We start from the raw sequence: 19,286 nt of genomic DNA, 5'->3' as shown, positions 1-19,286 counted from the left end.
TGGTGATATTCAGTTCATTTTAACGATTATTAACATTATGCCTGAGGTTAGGTTTAGGAGTAGGAGTGGATTTTGCCCTGAGATTAAGGTTAGAGTTAGAGACAGACGTAATAAACTCCTTTACACTGAAATTGAGAAGTTCAATCATATTTAATGGAAATTTAATTGAATGCCACTTACAGACAGACTAGTTCTACCTATTAAACTTAAAGTAAACACAATTTTCCACTTTAGGATCTAAGAAACAGCAATTTAACTAAACCATGGTACATATGGCCTGTCACATGCTTTAGTGAATACTCAAGAAACTGTGAGCTGGTCAAATACCCTTCCTCTCCTACAGCAGTTTGGGTAACTATGCAGGTGCTTTTATGCTGATAAGCAATGATACCAGACAAGAACTACTAGAAGAGACAAATGAATTAAGTAGTAGATTGTATCTTTAAAAGTGCTTGTTAAATTTCTGCATTTTTAGGGCTGCAGTTGTGAACTACTGAAAAAATAAATAAATGTACTGAATTTACTTCATTCAAATGTATATGGATCATTCTACTGAACTGGTTCATATAGTCAGAGATGAAAATAGATTACAGACTTTTAACTGAACTGACTTGACTTACATTATTTTGCTTTGAATGACCCTATGCTTTAATTACAGTTATTTTATTAAAACTTTTGACTGGTTTGGTGACAATTTAGTGACAATTTAGGCAAATTCTGAGCATAACTCAAAAACACTAGCCATTACATGACTAGAAAACACAGCTTCGAACACTTGTACACACATAAAATCATAATGTCTTTCATTAAAATGCAAAAACAGTTTACTTACTTGCAGAAAATATCTGTACTGACAGAGACAATTCCTCATATTACACATTGAATTTCACACTTTGGGAGACATTTACTTCAAAACATTTTCATGACATCAGTGCTGAGATCCCTCTGTTATTCCCACATTGGAGACAGGAAATAAATAGTCCTCCTTCATCTCAGAATTTCCTATTTAACCCCTTTTTTTACGCTTGAATGCACTGTATTACTGGAGAATTCGCTCTGACTGTAATGACCTCGAGACATGTAGATTCAACAGGTGTTCTTTTACTTTGACCAGTTGTACACACATAAAATCAGAATATCTTTCATTAAAATGCAATAAACAGTTTACTTAAATTCCAGAAAATATATCAAGTCAAGTCAGCTTTTATTGTCAATACTACAATATGTACAGGACATACAGTGTATTGAAATTGCGCTACTCTCAGGCCCCATGGTGTAGCGATAACATTAAGAAAAACATTAAACAGGAAAAATGTGAATGTAAATAGACAAAAACACTAAACACTAATCGTAAAAATAAACACTAATTGTAGAAAAGTTTAATATATATATATATATATTCTATAGTCTATATGTCTATATATATATATTCCATAGTCTATATGTCTATATATATATATATATATATATATATATTCTATAGTCTATGTACTGACAGTGACTATTCTTAATGTTACACACTGATTTTCACACTTTGGGACACATTTACTTCAAAACAATGTGCTCAAACTGCTCACCATGTGGACAACCTTCTGGTGGGCCATGTCAAACATAAATGTAGGCAATTGTGGTCTATGGGCCACCTTTGGGCAGCCCTCCCATAGTGTCATATTCTAGGAACTGGAATGTTCTTACAGGGGAATTATAAATTGTATGTTTTGTATAAAACATTATATGTTAACAGTGTAAGAGCTAAAGATTATTGCTTTACACTAACTGTCACCAGGGCTTAAACTGAGCAGAGGCATTTTAGGTTCATAGGGACGGCTAACGAAAGCCGAGTTTTAGTACCATGATTTCATTTAAATGTAGTTTTCATTACAGTCATCATAAAATATCTATAATTATAGAAATGTGATAATCCCTGCTGAGAGAAATGCTTTTAAACTGTTACTCCCTTCAAATGGCTCTCGTGATTTATACAGTGATGAAAGAGCATAAAAATGCATGCTGTTTCATGATGTTGTAACTGAAGCTAAATGAAATAAATGAATTTGTCAGCTCCCTCATTTCTTAAGCAGCCTAGAAAATTTGCTGCAACTTATTGAATCTGAAGTCATTTCTAAGCATCTTGTCACATAGCTCATGACTGAGGATGCTAAAACAAAGAAAAGCCAGCAAACAATATTAAAAATAATAATAAATCACATTATTTTACCCCAACATCATAAGATGGTTAAATAATTTAACCGTTGTATTTATTCGTAATTTCACAATGATTTATACAAGAATATATCTTGTTGTATACTATTAACTATTTTTCAGTAGCAGGTGTTTTCCTAAGGATGATGCTTCTTTTCTTAATGGCTGGGATGTTTATTAGTTGAAATAATAGTAAAAATAAAATCTCATTGTTGTCATGGAAATGAGAAGTTACACCACATCTTTATCAACGACAGTATATCTGTGTGGTTTATCTGTGTTGTCTGAACGCTCCAGGGCATTCCTAGTCTTTGTTAGAGATGTCGTGCATTGAGTCTGATGTCAGAGGATTGAGTTTTTTGCGTATTCACATACGAGGGAAGCCCACAGGCAGGAACCTTAATTCACCTGAGACTACAGGGTGTTGTCTGACATACTAAACAGCTAACACAATACAAGACAATAACTGTGTCTCCTCTAGCAACACCAAATATTTAGGCTTCGTTGTGAATATTTCAGCACATATATGTGTATAGTAAAGAAAAGAGCTGGTATATGGACTTTCGTAAACTCAAAAGGTTGGTTATTTTATTATGTACTTATGGTCAGGGCTGTATTAAGGCCTTCTGGGGCACAAGGCTGAGTCAATATTGGGGAAATTACCACACCCTATCAACCAGGGGGCATACATAAGATGTGTATCAGAATATTCAATCAGCCACACTGTAAAAATACTCCTACGCACAGCCACCCATCTGAGCAGCATACATAGCATAGATACGTACAATATGTATGTATTTATATGAATGTACATACAAACATAGTCTACATAAACAGACAAATATAAAATGCTTTCGGGTTTTCTAAAGACGAGTTTTTCTGTTATTTTTTTATTGTATGTACAGTCCAGCAGGCAAAGCAAGAGATAAGCACTACATTGTATTATTCTTCTAATCAGCTGTTTGCTCTTGACTTAGTTTTCTGTCAAGACTAAAGAACTGTTTAAACAGATAATCTCCCCCATTTCGCATTTCCAGGTCCTCTAGACCAGGGGTGTCCAATTCAACCAGTAAAAGGGCCATATTAAAAAATCTCTTCAAACCTGTGGGCTAATGAAAAAATGTTTTTCTGTCCATTTTAATGTTGTGCTGTAACCCGAACTGACCATTATTTATTCAAAATATGTAAAAATTTTAATAGTGAAATACAAACACTTGTGGGAGGCCTTGAAATATTACACGGACAGTTGAAATGATCAAAATTGAAATGTTCCCACGATCTTGAACTGGACACCTGGCATCCTTTCTTTGCTGGAAGTGTTTTTATTGGTTGAACTGCAGCTGAAATACATTTTGGCGATATGACTGGTGTGGAATTGGTAGAACTGTGTAGAACTGAGGTGTAACTGCTGTCCCATAGACCGCTGTCGGGTTAAGAGAGTTGGAGCAAATTACATTGCAGGGGGTGCATGGCTGGGGACTGTGGTTCAGGGCACTGCCAAACAAGCTTATCGCTGCTGTCAAGACAGCAGTCATGGGCTGGAGGTTAGGGAACCAGTTCGATCCCCAGAGCCGACAGCACATGACTGAGGTGTGCTAGAGCAAGACACCTAACCCCCAACGGCTCCCCGGGCGCTGTGGATTGGGCTGCCCACCGCTCCGGGCAACTATTCTCACTGCCCCCTAGTGTGTGTGTGTGTGTGCTCACTAGAGTGTATGTGGTATTTCACTTCACGGATGGGTTAAATGCGGAGGTGAAATTTCCCCGTTGTGGGACTAATAAGGGTCTCTTAATTAATTAATTAATTAAGACAAAACCCTGTATCTCCATTTGTCATTTTTCAGTTTTTTTACATCGTTTGAAAATTCCTGCTGTTCTTTACATTGTGTGTAAATTTCACGATGAATGGACCAAGGGAAACAGCCCAAAATGACTTAGAAAAACGTCTGGTTCCATTGACTCACATTAAAAGGTAGGTATGTTTTTCCTTCTCCTGTAAAGATACCATTTTGGAGATACAAGGTTTGTATTAAAAGTAAATTAAAATAGCCCTTCTCATATGATGGCGCTTATACAAAGCTATGCGGAGGCCTAGATAAAAATACTATATCAGTTGTATATATTTATGAGTACAAGAGTGCAGTTTTTAATGTGTTACAAAAGGAATAAATGTCTGCTACACCTTAAAATGCCAGGCTTACTACATTTACTTCATAAAACCCCCAGGTCATCTTATGATTAATGGCATAAACTGTTCATTAATACGCAACTATTGCTTTATTTCATAATTTTAGTTCATAATTCAATATTTATTCATGTGATATAAAGTCCTTATGCAGGTACCCTTCAAATAAAGTGTTACCAAAATATGTTATGTGTGGTCTGCTCAGCTTGTGTAGCACAAACCTAGCTTTGGCAGTACAGTGACAAAGTTTTAGCTTTCCTCCGTATCTTGGATGACTTTGATTTTCCCCTGAACACCTAGAAGAACCTCCTTTCCATAATGTCTCTTAATTAACTTGCTCAAACCAGCCTGTCTTTACGCAGCAGAGTTACCATGTAACACCATGGAGTAGTCCACTATAATGATGACAATGGGTGGGTGAGGCTTCGTTGAAAAAGAAGAGCAGAACACAACTATGACTGGAATAAAGCCATTGGGAACCCATTTATTCAAAGGCTAAGTGAGAAAGTAGTCAAGCCAGTATCTTACAATGACAAAATGGCTTTACCCCTGTAATTTTTTCCTACTTTTGATGAATGAGATTTGGTTTAATAATGACACTAATCCCCTTGTCTATACTCTGCTGTTTCTCAGAGCTAAAAGCTTCTACAACAGGTAAAATCTGGCTCAGGTGAATAAAGCTTAGTTATGACCTCTGGCTAAGTCTGACAGCCGCCACGTGTTCGCTGAAAACAGTGAAAGAGCTTTTATTCCTCTCTGTCAGTCACAACACGCCACTTACCACCCCAAGCTTAAGATCTGATGCCACACAGAGGTGTGACGGCTTCTACCACAGGCAAAATGATCGGATCACAGTGCTAATACACTAACACTGTAATCCTAATTACAGCCTCTCGCCCTCAACCTCAAACAGAGCTGTTGAGAAGCGGGAGACAGTTCAGTCCCACAGACAAAAACAGCACATTTATTTGGCTTTCGGCACTTTCTGCAGCAGCCTAAAGGTAGATCTGATATAAATATGGATCTGTATTTGTTGCTGTGATGTATTAGTGTGACCCCAACGGTTTCCAGTACAATAAAGAAATGGGCGTGATATTTCACTCGAGCCCGGAGGTGGATGGCATTGCTGTGCAAGGATATTTTTTTCATTCTTTCTGAAATGAGATAACATCATTTTATCAAAGACGGCTATCTTTCAGTACACTAGCTCACCGTTTGAAAGATTTAGCTAGGTGATACAGACGAAAATGAATGAATCTGGAGCTTTGCGATGTAATGTAATCCTTCCCCAGGATAAGTGAGGTAAGGAAGGGAGGTAATCATTCACAATATCTGAGCTAAGGCCAAGTCATCAACCTCACATGAAGAAGTGCTTACTATAGCATCACCCAGGAGATGGATAGTAGCAGCGAAGAAAGAGCAGTAAATGGCTTTTTTTTCCGAGCCTCTGTGGGGTGGTTATTGTGTGAGTTTCCACCTTATCTTAGATGAATGTTTCCCTGTTACTTATTTGGTTACTTGGCTGGTTTAGAGGCTGTAGACACCGCCAGTCTTTCTGGATTTCATCTGGTCCCGTCTTCAGCATCACTTGAAGAAGTGCTGGTCATTGGTATAGTGTAGTGCGTAACACCTCTGCCTTCTGTGCTGAAGACTGGGTAAGTACCCTACACTATACCGATAAGAGTCCTTGGACAAAACTCCTAACACAACCTTTGCCTACCTGTGTAAAAATGATCAAGCTGTAAGTCACTCTGGATAAGAGCATCTGCCAAATGCCATAAATGTAATGTAATGCTTATTATCGCATCACCCTGGAGACTGATAGCAGCAGTGAAGACATAGACATAGACCCTCTGTGTGGTAGTTATAACGTGAATGTTACTAATATGATTCCTTGGCTTGGTTAGAAAGGATAGACACCCCCCTGTATTTTTTGGCTTTTGTCTGGACAGCCTACTATAATAGTTTTATTTTTAGTTTGGACAGAGTTGTAAATAGTAGTATAAGGTACAGGGTGATTCAAAAAGATTGATCTGATTTCAAAATGATTTATTTGGGCGACAAGGGTCCTCTCTGCATGAGTTTCCTCTGGGTTCTCCAATTTACTCCTATAGTCCAAAGACATGTAGTCAGGCCGTTTGGACATGCTAAATTGCCCCTTGGTGTGAATGTGTCTGTCCGTCTGCCCTGCAATGAACTGTCCAGGGTGTATCCTGCCTTTTGCCCACTGACAGCTGGGTTAGGCTCCAGCACCCTCCACGACCCAGAAGGAGAAGCGGCTTAGAAGGTGTGTGTAAATAATTAAAGAACAGTGCAGTACATTGTGAATGGTTTAAGTGACCATACATTTTATTATGTAATTTTACAAGTGCTCAATATGAACCTCCTCCGGCTGTACGGGCAACGCCATAGTTACCCAACTCGATTGAGCACGTTGGGCGTCAATGCACTCACGGCTCTTTCCGTGCGATTTCAGAGATCACCCAGTGTCATCTGCTTTGAGCTGTTGGAGCTTCACTGCCGACGAGAATCATGTTGCACATTTATGACAGGTTCACTCTTACTGAAGTGGAGAAAGCAAAACGCTTTCTGCACAGGGGTCTCCATCTCTGCTCAGACTGAAGGGAGCCATCGTGACAGTCTATAGACACTCTATGACCCCCTCTTTCACTTGGTATGTGATTGGTTCCTAGGCATCTCACTGTTGTTAAAATCTGGAGCTTTGAAATTGAATGAATCTTTTTGAATCACCCTGTATGGTGAGGGGATGTAGCTCAGTGGTAGATCACATGCTTTGCATGTATGAGGTCCAGGGTTCAATCCCCTGCATCTCCATACTCTTGGGGGCAGTCGTGGGCTGGAGGTTAGGGATCCAGCCTTGTGACCGGAAGGTCGCCGGTTCGATCCCCAGAGCCGACAGCACATGACTGAGGTGTCCTTGAGCAAGACACCTAACCCCCAACTGCTCCCCGGGTGCTGCGGATTGGGCTGCCCACCGCTCTGGGCAAGTGTGCTCACTACCCCCTAGTGTGTGTGTGTGTGTGCTCACTAGAGTGTATGTGGTGTTTCACTTCACAGATGGGTTAAATGCGGAGGTGTGGGACTAATAAGGGTCTCTTTCTTAATCTTATTTTCTGCTTGTTATTTTCTTTACTTTCCCACCATCCAAGTTCTCTTTGTGTTTTGTATTAATGTGTTTGTGTCTGGGGAGTCTTTCTGTAAACAAAGCAGCTAGGCATACATTCAAGAGCTTGAGTTTGCCTCACTGTCTTCCCCCTGCCAGCTCATCTTTATTTCATATCCAGATCTATGTTACTATCCCCACGTTCCCTGTCTAGACTGTAGTTGATATCATTGGGGACATAAGCTGGGGGCTCGTCCAGAATATGAACTGTGGCGTTCTTTAGCTTCTACTGATTTCAGTCATTTGTGATGCTCGTCTTTGTCCTTGAATGCAGATTTTGAAGGTACTGCTTTGTACAGGGAAAATCTTTAAAGGGCTGTACAAGTTGCTGTGGATTTGTTTGTCATGAAAGTGAAGTGTAGTCGTTTAGTTCTCTCGGTAATTCTGAACAGGTATTAGAACAGCCATTATTCATGCATGAGCTGCTTTAGATGTCCGTGCTGTATATAAATGAATATGGTAATAGTTAATCATTTGCATGTACACTTTTTTTCCCCAAAGATTTTCGTCAGGCTTCGCCTAAAATATATTTTTCTAAAAAAAAAAAAAACACTTCAAACCAACATTTTTAATTTATTGTAAAATTATACAATCCAGATATTCGTGCTGGACAGTTGATAAGAATGCAGAGAGATATATAAACAAAGACATTTTGCAACCGTGAAAGGAGAAACATGTTTCCCATAATAATATTGAGGGATAATTCAGATGTAAAAGGCTAGGTACTATCAATCAGAACTGCAACAAAGGTAATTATGAAAATAATAATGTTAAAAAAAAAAACAACATGAGTGCTAATAAATAAAGCAAAGTACAGTTCAGTATAACTAACAATATTGTAGCATTCTCATTCACGACAACCACATCACATAGGCTGAGAGGCTCCTTCTGACTTAATGAAAAAAAATCCCCAGTCTCTCTCTGGCCTCTCCCACTTCATTTGTTTTGTGACACAATATCATGCGTTCCAAGAAACCTGTGTATATGCACGTAAATGTAAGAAATCCTACACCCTGCAATAGGAAGGTGAGAGACTGAGGTATTGTTTTTAAGTTAGGATTCACCCTCACAGATTTGGGTCCGCAAGAACAATTAAATACACATGTAAAACAGAGCCGTGGTCTGTGTACTGTGGTTAATGCAAATCCCACATTAAATAAAAGCATCATTAAAAGCTAGTCTCTATTTCAAAATGTGTTATACACTACAGCTATCTACATAATCAACTTAAAATGGGTTTTAGTTATCTAGAACAATATGGATCCTAATAGTGTTGCTGGCTGAGTGTTGGGATTCAGTTGAGGCCTGTAGTGTTTTCAAGCTGAATGCAGATGTGGCTCTGGGACTGTTCAAAGTGCAGCGTGTAGCGATTACCTTTTGCTTCCATAGTCTGATGTTGTTGGTGATAAGAGTCGCCTTTTCGCTCATGAATTTTGAGATACTGTAGCTCCAGCCAACCTCTCTTACTATCTACTATTAGCTATTGCATCTGTGGTGATTTTAGACAACAGTGAGTTCATAACAATAGCTTGGCAAGCCACAATTTTACAGCCAAAGCCTGGCAAAACCTATTCATCTCAGTTTTAGGCTCTCGTTTCATAGGAATGCTTCTTTAACATTATTAATTGATTTGCAGTCAGTATTTTTTTTTTTACAGTAAATGTAAAAATCCTATATAATGCACCTGTCGGCTGTATGCAACGCTTGTGGCGTGTGTGTGTTTAGCTGAAAGCAGGGTTGTGGGCTCCTGACAGCGGCATTGGTGGAGGCCGTTTCCCCTTCAGGAGCGTCAGCGAGAAGATGAAGAAACATATGCTCATTACTGCGAGGATGATGATGCCTGAAACCAGTGCACTTGTTACGGAGTTCATCTTCAATGGAGTGCTGTTTAGCTGAGCTGAGAAACACACACACACACACACACACACACACACACACACACACACACACACACACACACACACACACACACACAATGTAATTCAATGCAAAATATGCATAAATGACCCACAGTTGAATCCCCATCACTTCAGCAATTTCACTATTCCTTTCATGCAGATACACACTGCTTGTACCCTCTATTAACCTCTTATTCCACTCTAAAGCCTCTTCACATTCTCCCTGAGTTCTGCCTAGTTTGTGGCCTTGTAGAGAACCCCCATTTATCCTGAGAACGAGTAAAGCTCAGCTCATCCCGTATCAGGAACAGCAGAGCACTGAGAGAGAAGGTTAAAGCTATGCATTAAAGAGGCAGAGAAAAGGAGCTTACCTAGCTGAGAGTTATTGGTTGGGGTTTCTTCTGTAAGGGGGGAAAGAAAGGATTATTAAGTGAGGTAAGAGAAAAGCCACACTTACAGGTCTATTAAATATGACCACCGTCTGTATACTTTCCTATATATACACCATATGCTTTGACAGACCGAGCATGATTTTGCCGAATTAATGATAGTAAAACGCAGACTAAAAACGAGAGCACTGACTTCTCAAGTGTGCATCACTTGCACATTAATAAAAATTTACATTAGCATAATGTAAAAAAAAGTAGGCAAACTGAAGGACAAAATTGGGTTCATATATGGAATTCACATGTGATTGATGTGCACATGGGAATCAAAATACTGTGGATGGGGCTTATATGGATCATTCTGCCCAACTGGTTCAAAGTCAGAGAACTTTTAGTGTACTTGGGCTGTTTGTAAAATGCTTGTGCTTGCAGTGACCCTATACGCTAATTATGTTTATTTTATTAAAAACATACGATTCAACATTCCATTTTGTCACTACCAAACCAGTCATGACACTTCAGTAGTGCCGATTTAGGGCATAACTCCTAAATCCTAGCAAGGACATGACTAGCGAACACAACTTTGAACAGGTGTTCACACATAAATTCACAGTATTTTACGCAAAAAATGTCCTTCGGCAGTGACTTCTTAATGTTACACATAGATTGTTAGGCTTTTGAGATATTAACCACGAAACAATGAGATCTAACTGCTCATCATGTGGCCAGGGATGCAGTTCTCACTTCTTGGCTAAAATAATATACATTATTTATATAAATACATAGGCCATGATCCAGAAGGATAAGCGGCTTAGAAGGTGTGAGTGTGTGTATGTGTGTGTGTGTGTGTGTGTGTGTACATAAATATGGACTAAAACTATTTGTTCTTCAGCAGAGACATGCAAACATGGGACAACGACTTTTGAAAAATTTTTTGACTTTTGAAAATTGATTTTTTGTTTTTAAAATTTAAACTAATAAATTTACGATCTTTAAAAAAAAAACAGCTTTGCAAAGAATACGAAAAAAGTTTAAATTTAGGGATTGTGGTTTGGGACAGCCAATTCCCACTCGAAAGTATCCTTTTAATGACAATTTTAGCTAGTTATTATCACAACTAATGCCTTAGAGCCTAACACTCCTGGTAAATATCTAAGGTCTAAATGCGAAATTGTTTAGACTGCAGGTTGAACTAACTCGATATAATGGTCCATTTGAGTTGGGGGGCTGTGGGCTCTTACCGCTCCTGGTAATAATGGGTCCTGCAGTTAAAACAGCATTCCCAGATGCTGCATGAGAGTCTGTGCTTTCCGTCACGTCCCTTTTCTTACGCTTCCCACAGATCTGTTTCAGGATAAGATGGTCATTATTGCTCTTCCATTTCACTTCACAGAACTGAGCTACCTGGCTGGCTGAAAGATTGCGAAAAAAATTCCGGAGCAAAATATTGTGATTTTGCTAAAAGTCATGACAGTTAAAAAGAAACAGGACAAGCCAGTCATTTCTACTGTTACAGCAAATGATCATAATGTATCATAATACAGTACATGAGCACTGAATAAATGAATAAGTAAATCAGAGACATGAGTTGAGTGGATAAGGTGTCATGTTTAAAGATGCCTCTGTAATAGACAATTGTGTGATAGCCAGTCCGGGTTTAAGCTGATGCTTGCCTTCGTTTTAAATACAAATTATGAATGCCGCAGCAGATAAATTGTCCACAACATTTGATTTTCTTTAAATTACTGTGACACAATGAAATGAAATACTGGTATCAGTGGAGAATTCAATTATTGCCTCTTCAGCAAGTTTTCATGACATTTTATTTATTCATTTATTTTTCTTTTTTACTAGTTTGATAGAAAGCCTCTACCGGCATGAGCATGGGACAGTCATCAGCTTGGCACAGTTTGGTCACGCAGTGCAGGAAAACGGTAGACATCTTCTGGTTCTTGTGCTTGACAAAGCGGAACACCTCAAAGGAGAACCGACCCATCTGGCTCTTCCCATTCTCAAACACGGTTGTCTGAGGGTCCTTATCACATCTGCTTTAAGGGAAGTGAAGTGGGACAAGTGATGCTTAGCTTCAGTACACATACACACACGGTGCATGAACACACCGATTTGTTTTTGTCAGGGCGTTTGGGTCAAACATATGTACCATGTGTCTTTCCTAACCCTAAACCTAAACCCCAAACCTAGAATCAATAACAAAAAATAGCAGCTTAAAAAAAATGCTTTTATAACAAGCATTTTATCCATTTGGTTGGTCCTGACAGGGTAAGCTACTCATGTTTTTCACTAATTCTCCTACATAGTTTGGGCATTTTCGACACACAAACACACAAAGACACTGTCCCACCTGTTCAGACTCAAGCCCACATGCACAAGCACACACCCTCTCGCACACAAAGTGGTCTCAGTGTCCCGCTGTCGACGAGATAACATGGAAAACACAGAATTACCCAAAGAAAAGGTCGTATCGAAGCTGGTCGTTAGGATTCCCAGAGGGAGTGGTGTAGCAGTAATCCATCAGCACATTCCACCTGTAGGGGGTCAGCAGGCATGGGTCAGGTACATTAAAACATGGGTGCTTGAATAGAGGTCATACAAAACCCCATCATAATGCAGTCTCTTTCATACAGAAACCAAACGTTTAATACTTCATGGCCTTTTCTCACAGTGGCCAGTCGGAGCCCTTGCTCTCCCATGCCACACGCTGGCGCCTGTCCGTTTTCCAACAAGGCCAGCATTGAGTCCCATTGCATTATTGCCTTTTTAATGTATTGACTGGCCTCACATGGCTCAGGAATGTAGGAGGAAGGCGATAAGGCCAGAGAATTGATCTGAAGACAGACTGACACATTACGCATTGTAGTTCTAAGAACATATGTGCACGTCTCGTCTTACATCACATGCTGGCACGTACATGAGATGTGTACCTCACCTTACTTGTCCTAGACAAACAGGCGGGAGGATGGAGGGTGAGAACAAGAGGTATAGAGGGGAGATGAATGAAAGAATGGACAGGGTTAAAGAAAGAGAAGAAGTTTGGAAAACAAAAAAACAGTGGAGGATAGTAGCTTTTTCCTGGAGGACCAAAGGAGGAGGCAGAAGAAGAAGTAATCTATCCAAGGAAAAAGACAAGAGATGGAAAAGGAGAGGGCAAGAAGAGAAGCCAGGCTGGAGAATGTGACCCTAATTCAGTGTTAAAAACCTTTTTAACCTTTTTACATGCACATGCTTTTTTACCGCATACTCTTTTATACTTTGGGTAACCTAACATGTCTGATACAAATTGATCAAAGGCTGTTATGGTAGTGTAAATCTATCAAAACATGATCAATTTACAAAGACAAAATAATAAAACAGAATATCGCTGCTGTCGGAACAGAACCTCGTATCTCCAATATGGTAACTTTACAGGAGAAGGAAAAAACCTACTTTACTTTTAATGTAAGTCAATGGAATCAGATGTTTCTCCAAGTAATTTTGGGTCATTTCTTTTGGTCCCATCATCATGAAATTTACACGCAATGTAAAGAACACCGGGCATTTTCAAATTATGTCAAAAACTGAAAAACAACAAAAATGGAGATGCAAGGTTTTGTTCTGACAGCGGTGAAATGTTTCTGTTTGTAACTTGAAAAAGTTACGATGGGAGAGGCCGGGGGTGGGGGTGGGGGTGGGGGTGAGGTGTGCATCTATTCTGGTTAATTCTACATCACCTTCTGTCCAGGTTAGTGGCCTTCACAGCAGCAAACACACGGGTCTTCAGAGTGAGGCCAGCCATGGGGATGGCCAGATTTTGGATGTATGTGGAGTCCTGCAGAGAACAAGGACAACCTGCTGTTAATTGAATGTTTACAAGGTTGTCGCTACATACATTTATGATTGAATTCCCATAGAATTTTTCTGGCCAAGCTTTCTTTGTATATTAATGTACAAATCAATCGTAATCACTCTCAATTGGTTTCTTCTCTTTGTACTCCCCTTTCATAGAACAGCTTCAATAACAATCATACAGACATTCTACAAAGGCAGCTATGCAGCGTCAGATCAGATCAAACGTTCTGCAGAACTCTGTTTGTACATAGAGCAGTTAAGGCCCAGCATGGCTTTATTAGTGGAAATACTCACGTTGTACAGCAGCAGGTTCAGCGTGCTCACAAATGTACCATTACTGTCCTTCACTGAAATGGCTGCCGCAGACCTTTAAGAAACAAATCCATCTGTTTCACAATAAGCTCACTGCATGGCCACATGGTCCGAAAGAGAAACCATCACAGTATTTTTCTTGATGTGCCGTCTAGACCATGCTTTCCTTCAGACACTCTGGTTTCTCTGCATACTAATTCTGTACTCGCTCACTGCGCTCAAAATAATAATTCAATGCTCAAATGCTGATAGTTTCATATAATTAGCTGGGATTTCATTGCATTGCAATGCCAAACTGGACTGTGTGTATTGATACTCATGCAAAACTATTAGCCAAATAGATTTTTTTCCGTCATCTAGATGTTTAAACTTTTTTTTTTAAATGCTGTGTCCATCCTTTCTTTTTCTCTCCTATTTGTATCTCACTCACACTGTTTTTACTTATGAATTCGGCATTGAAAAGACATATTGTGTTTTTTAATGTAAGACGATATACTGAGCATACACTACACCTTGGTTTTCACTACCTAGGCAAAAACTGCACATGACAATAACTGAAAACTGCACATTTTATTCATGTGATCAATCAGATTCCTGTAGATTTGAATCTAGTTAGTCTTTAACTTAGATATGGCTGATGCGGAGAAAAATGATTGTAAACAATAACGGAGCAAAATATTGGGATTTTGCTAAAAGTCATGACAATTAAAAACGAGAACAAACCAATCATTTCTACTGTTACAACAAGCGATCATAATGCATCATAATACAGTACATGAGCACTGAGTAAATGACTTACCAATGCAGCTGCAGATAAATTGTCCACAACATTTGATTTTCTTTAAATTACTTTGACACAATGAAATTAAAATATTGGTATCAGTGGAGAGTTCAATTATTGCCTCTTCAGTAAGTTGTCATAATATTTATTTATTTATTTATTATATATATTATTTTTTGCTTGTTTGATAGAAAGCCTCTACCGGCATGAGCATGGGACAGTCATCAGCTTGGCACAGTTTGGTCACACATTGCAGGAAAACAGTGGACATCTTCTGCTTCTGTAGCTTTGAATCGAATGAATCTAGTTAGTCTTTAACTTAGATAAATTACTGGAAAGCAACAAAGAAAACGTGCTTAATTTTTAGTGATATTTTCAAAAGATGAGTGTCCCCAGCAGTCTATGAAAGTTTGCATTGATGTCAACAGCCACAATAGCAGGGCGTGGCGTGCAGACTGCAGAGGTTATTGGTGAAGGGAAGCACTTACGATGCTAGCTGAGTGTTGTTCACCAGGTACTCCAGTGGATAGCTGCAGCTGAACTTATAAAGCAGGCCAGGCAGATAGCTGATGACAGTTGGAGGGTCAGGTGTGTCAATGTAGCCTGATATACTCCCAATCTGCACCAATGACAGGTTTCCATAGGCATTGGGCCCGTGAGCCGTGGCCACCTGACAATGTAAACACACCAACAGAATCAGAATCACTTGCACATGCAATAAAATCTGGCCTTGCTGGAACCAGTGCATACATCAAAAAAGCCAATGCAGTAGATAAAATACAGCAGTTAGTTCTGACTACTCGATCTTAAAAAGCATTCTACCCATGTCATCTCTGTTATATCTGGAGACAGAGATGATTTAAGCTCACCTGTATAATCCCACTGACAACTGTTCGCCAAGTACCATAAATGATCACTTAATCAGTGAAATGAATTGGAATTATTAATAAATACTTTTTTGATACTTTTTTAACTTTTTACTTTAATTTACGTCTTTACCTTTGTCATGTACTCTGCAAAACTCATATAAAAGCATAGATACCCAAATCAAGGTTGGGTATCACAAAACATACATACTGATCCACAACATATAAACTAAATGAACAAAGTATTTATAACTGTTTAGATCTGGTGCACAATAACAGATGCAAACAAAAACACGCCGAGCGTCAACAACAACTCTTCGGCTTTCAATAAAATCCTCCAGTCAAGTTAGAGCAAACGCACCATAACAGCACTTAACTCAGAATCGACGTCAACCCTGAGTCTTTCATCACTCCACTGAACATACAGCAAGTCCATATCACAGAGAAAAACACTCCACCTTTCGTACATGATGGTGTTACAAGACTTAACCTGCATCATGGCTTCATGTAGATGTCTCAGTATGAGCACAGAGAACTCCAGAGATTATGTATGTGAACCTTTTTTATATCCGGTATCCAGTTTCTTTCCTGCATTCCTACGCTTCTCGCCAAATGATCGAAAGCTGATTCAGACATAGTCCTAACTGTGCTCCAGAAATGAACACGAAAAACAAATCTGATGAGAGCATTACAGCCTGCTGTCTAAACCATAAGCAGCATTTCCACCAATCTTATCTAAATCGCAGCCCCACTGACAGGCAATCACACAACAGCCGTGTGTTCAGATTGCAAATTTGCTCCCACACTGACTAAACCTGATCAGCACTCCTGCCCTCTTCCCTCAGCGTTCTACTACAGGGCAGCTCACGCAAGACTGCTGTTTCTGGGTCAGTAATAAACTAGCTGCCATTGGGGTGTAAATCTCTGACCTCACAACTAGCTTTGACTGCGATTCCTCAGGAAACTATTCCATTCATCATGAAGCCCCAGGTTTCACCACTCAGGCTTGATTATATTGGATTTTTACATTTATAATGGCTTGAGAATTTTAGGCCAGTCAAAAAAATGAAAGGCGCACTTTCATAATTGACTGCTACAGTCAATTATAACTATTTAGACATTCCAAAGCTGATGCAGTTAAATCGACACCGTCAGTGATGCATCATGACGCACTGATGCACTATTGCACCCTTAGACCAGCATCCTACCACTAGCGAGTTGCCACAGGCCTCCAGCGTGCTCAGGCTGATGCTGAACAGCACCACCGTAGGGAAGGTGTTGTTGTTAATGAACCCTCTGCAGTGGGCATCGCCATGGCGGCCGTTCAAAGCCAGGTCAGTGTCGGTGTAGCCGGAGAAAAGCACTGGGCAGAAATTAATCTTCAGAGTGATGGTTTGCACCCCACAGTACACACTGATGTCCCGCTCAGCTACAGGGGGGGAAAGAAGGTACATTCAGCTGATTTGATGTGGGGTTCATTCCAGGTCAGCTCATACTGTATAAAGCTTCTTTATATTCTTTATATAAATGAGAATTCGATGCAACGTGTATTGTTCTCTTTGATGTACTCACCAGGAAAACGGCTATGAAAGTTGGCATCACAGTTGAATCCATTGAATTGTGCCTTCACTATCGATAATTTATATAACAGCAAAAGAATCAAACATATACGTTCCATGTCAGCACCTGAGAAAACAACCTGCAATTAGCAAATTCATTTCAACTCATATGAAGGTTTTAAAAAAAGCAACGACAAATCAGGTTCTGCTTGGTTCTCGGAAGACATTTTATTATAACTATTTTGCATAAAATAAAATGCCTTCCTGGTTTCAGTGAAAGAGCAAAGATGTCAGAAAAGAGAAACATCATTATGCTGTCAAACCAGCCAAATCTGTCTCTTGAAACAAATCGCACGGAATAATTGGTCCTGTATCAAATTTTTACATCATTCATAACACTGAAAACAGTAATTACAGTCAACAATTGTGTTAAATCCATGGGTATTAAAAACAGCTTTGGGCAGTGACAGAATTCATTTTCTGGATAGTAACAGAATTCATTTTCTTCATCTGTGCACTTTTAAGTATCCCTTGTTAGTGTTCAAAAACCTAGCTAATTAAGTATCCAGTTCAATTTAACCCTGTACACTTCAAAGGCCTGTATGTAGGCCCACATTTCCCTCACCCTGATATAACTATATAACTTACAGAGTAGCTAAAACCACTTATAGTGGTTACTGAATAAGTCATCCTGTGGTCAACAACTTAATGATAAACCAGCAGTTTAAAGGCATCCGCTAGGTTGTCTCTCGTTGTTTACTGCTTTCACCCTCTCTCTTGCCCAGCATCTCAGACTCACCTGGTTGCCTGGCAGCTGAGTGGTCAGCGGTACTCCATGTGCTCCCACCTCCGGCATGAGACTGACTGGCCTCAGATTGCCCAGCATCCCTGCAAAACGAGTGGGGACGTGGGCTTTGGCCTGGCAGAAAAAAATCGAGCATAAGAGATTCATTATTCAAAGGCGTCAACAAAAAGGGCTGTCCGGCGAAACATGGGAAAGTCCATCAAAAAGTGAATGTGTTATACAAATCCTTTCACGGTCCCGGAAACATGAGCGGTTTTTTGAAGTTTCCCACTCATATTCTTTCTAACTTGATCTCTCTCTGTCAGCGCTTCGCAAAGCGGGCCCCTGCACCGCATGAGGTCTGCGCAGGGGGAATTATCTTTTCATCGGCCCCGGCGCTGAGCAGGTCGCTGACTGAGACGGCCATTCTCTGTGCCAGCGCAGGCCGGGACCGGCCCGGGATCGTCTGGCCGCTTTTAGAGGCTTTGTTTCAGACCTGACTCAGTCAGCACTTCTCCAGCCACCTCCCGTGATGGCTGCCGGGGCCGTTATCCCACCTGTCTGCCTCTGACCTCCCACTCTCTCTGCTATCCAGTCCTACACAGCTGCTGAAGGATTAACGCCCAGCACACATATGTGCCCTACTGTATATCAGAGGCCGCTGAGAGATAAAAGGCAGATTTGGGGGCTATTCAAAGGCACATCAACACCATTTTTAACCCACATGTTCTCATGACCTGCATGACCCTGGTTAAAGACAGGAACTCACTTGTTCATGCCATATTTTCCTCGTCTGTGTCTGAAATTACAGTAAATTATTGATCGCATACTCTGCTTTTTGTCTTCATTAACTGGAAACCCATCAGGCATACTGATTAATGTTTCTTTCATTTCAAAGTATCAAAAATTTTGAGGTCATCTTGTTTGGTATGAAGAACAGGTTTCGCCTAAATAAAATGATTTGACAGCTTTCTTTTCCAAAACGCTGTTAAATGTACATATGAAATTTTTTCAAAAAGTGGTTAAGGATCTGAAACAGTGCTGAGGGTATACAATATGTGGATTTTGCAGTAAGATAACTTGATTTATTCGTAACGCTCAATTCCACTCAGTCAAACGCTTTAGGCATTCCTCTTTGCGGCATGCCCAGTAACACCCTTCCTTGTGATGAAATCACAGTAGTGCACAGCCTCTTCTAACATATTCATTTAATATTGTAATCTATTATTATTAAGATATCTCAAATCTGCAACATTTTGTTTGGTTTTATAAAGTTACTACAA

The 19,286-nt window shown here is 39.8% G+C and overlaps 1 protein-coding gene and 1 non-coding gene across 2 annotated transcripts; one reads left to right on the top strand and one right to left on the bottom strand.

The window, feature by feature from the left end:
- The first annotated feature begins 7,150 nt into the window (after nucleotides 1–7,150).
- Nucleotides 7,151–7,222, top strand: trnaa-ugc. Its single transcript has one exon. It is a non-coding gene; the product is annotated as a tRNA-Ala (tRNA).
- Nucleotides 7,223–9,292: 2,070 nt separating this feature from the next.
- zpld1a (zona pellucida-like domain containing 1a) lies at nucleotides 9,293–17,338 on the bottom strand. The gene is made up of 10 exons (XM_017691290.1): nucleotides 17,233–17,338; nucleotides 16,869–17,089; nucleotides 15,283–15,464; nucleotides 13,996–14,068; nucleotides 13,584–13,681; nucleotides 12,321–12,401; nucleotides 11,729–11,900; nucleotides 11,097–11,199; nucleotides 9,841–9,870; nucleotides 9,293–9,468 (listed from the first exon to the last, which is right to left on the bottom strand). Exons 1-10 carry the CDS (start codon nucleotides 17,336–17,338, stop codon nucleotides 9,293–9,295), a joined length of 1,242 nt encoding a protein of 413 aa, XP_017546779.1.
- Between the last annotated feature and the right edge of the window lie 1,948 nt (nucleotides 17,339–19,286).

The sequence above is a fragment of the Pygocentrus nattereri genome, chromosome 18 (assembly GCF_015220715.1).
Source record: "Pygocentrus nattereri isolate fPygNat1 chromosome 18, fPygNat1.pri, whole genome shotgun sequence".
In the NCBI taxonomy this organism is placed as follows: Eukaryota; Metazoa; Chordata; class Actinopteri; order Characiformes; family Serrasalmidae; genus Pygocentrus; species Pygocentrus nattereri.
Note: the sequence above shows the minus strand (reverse complement) of the source record. Positions and strands in the feature narration are given on the sequence as shown.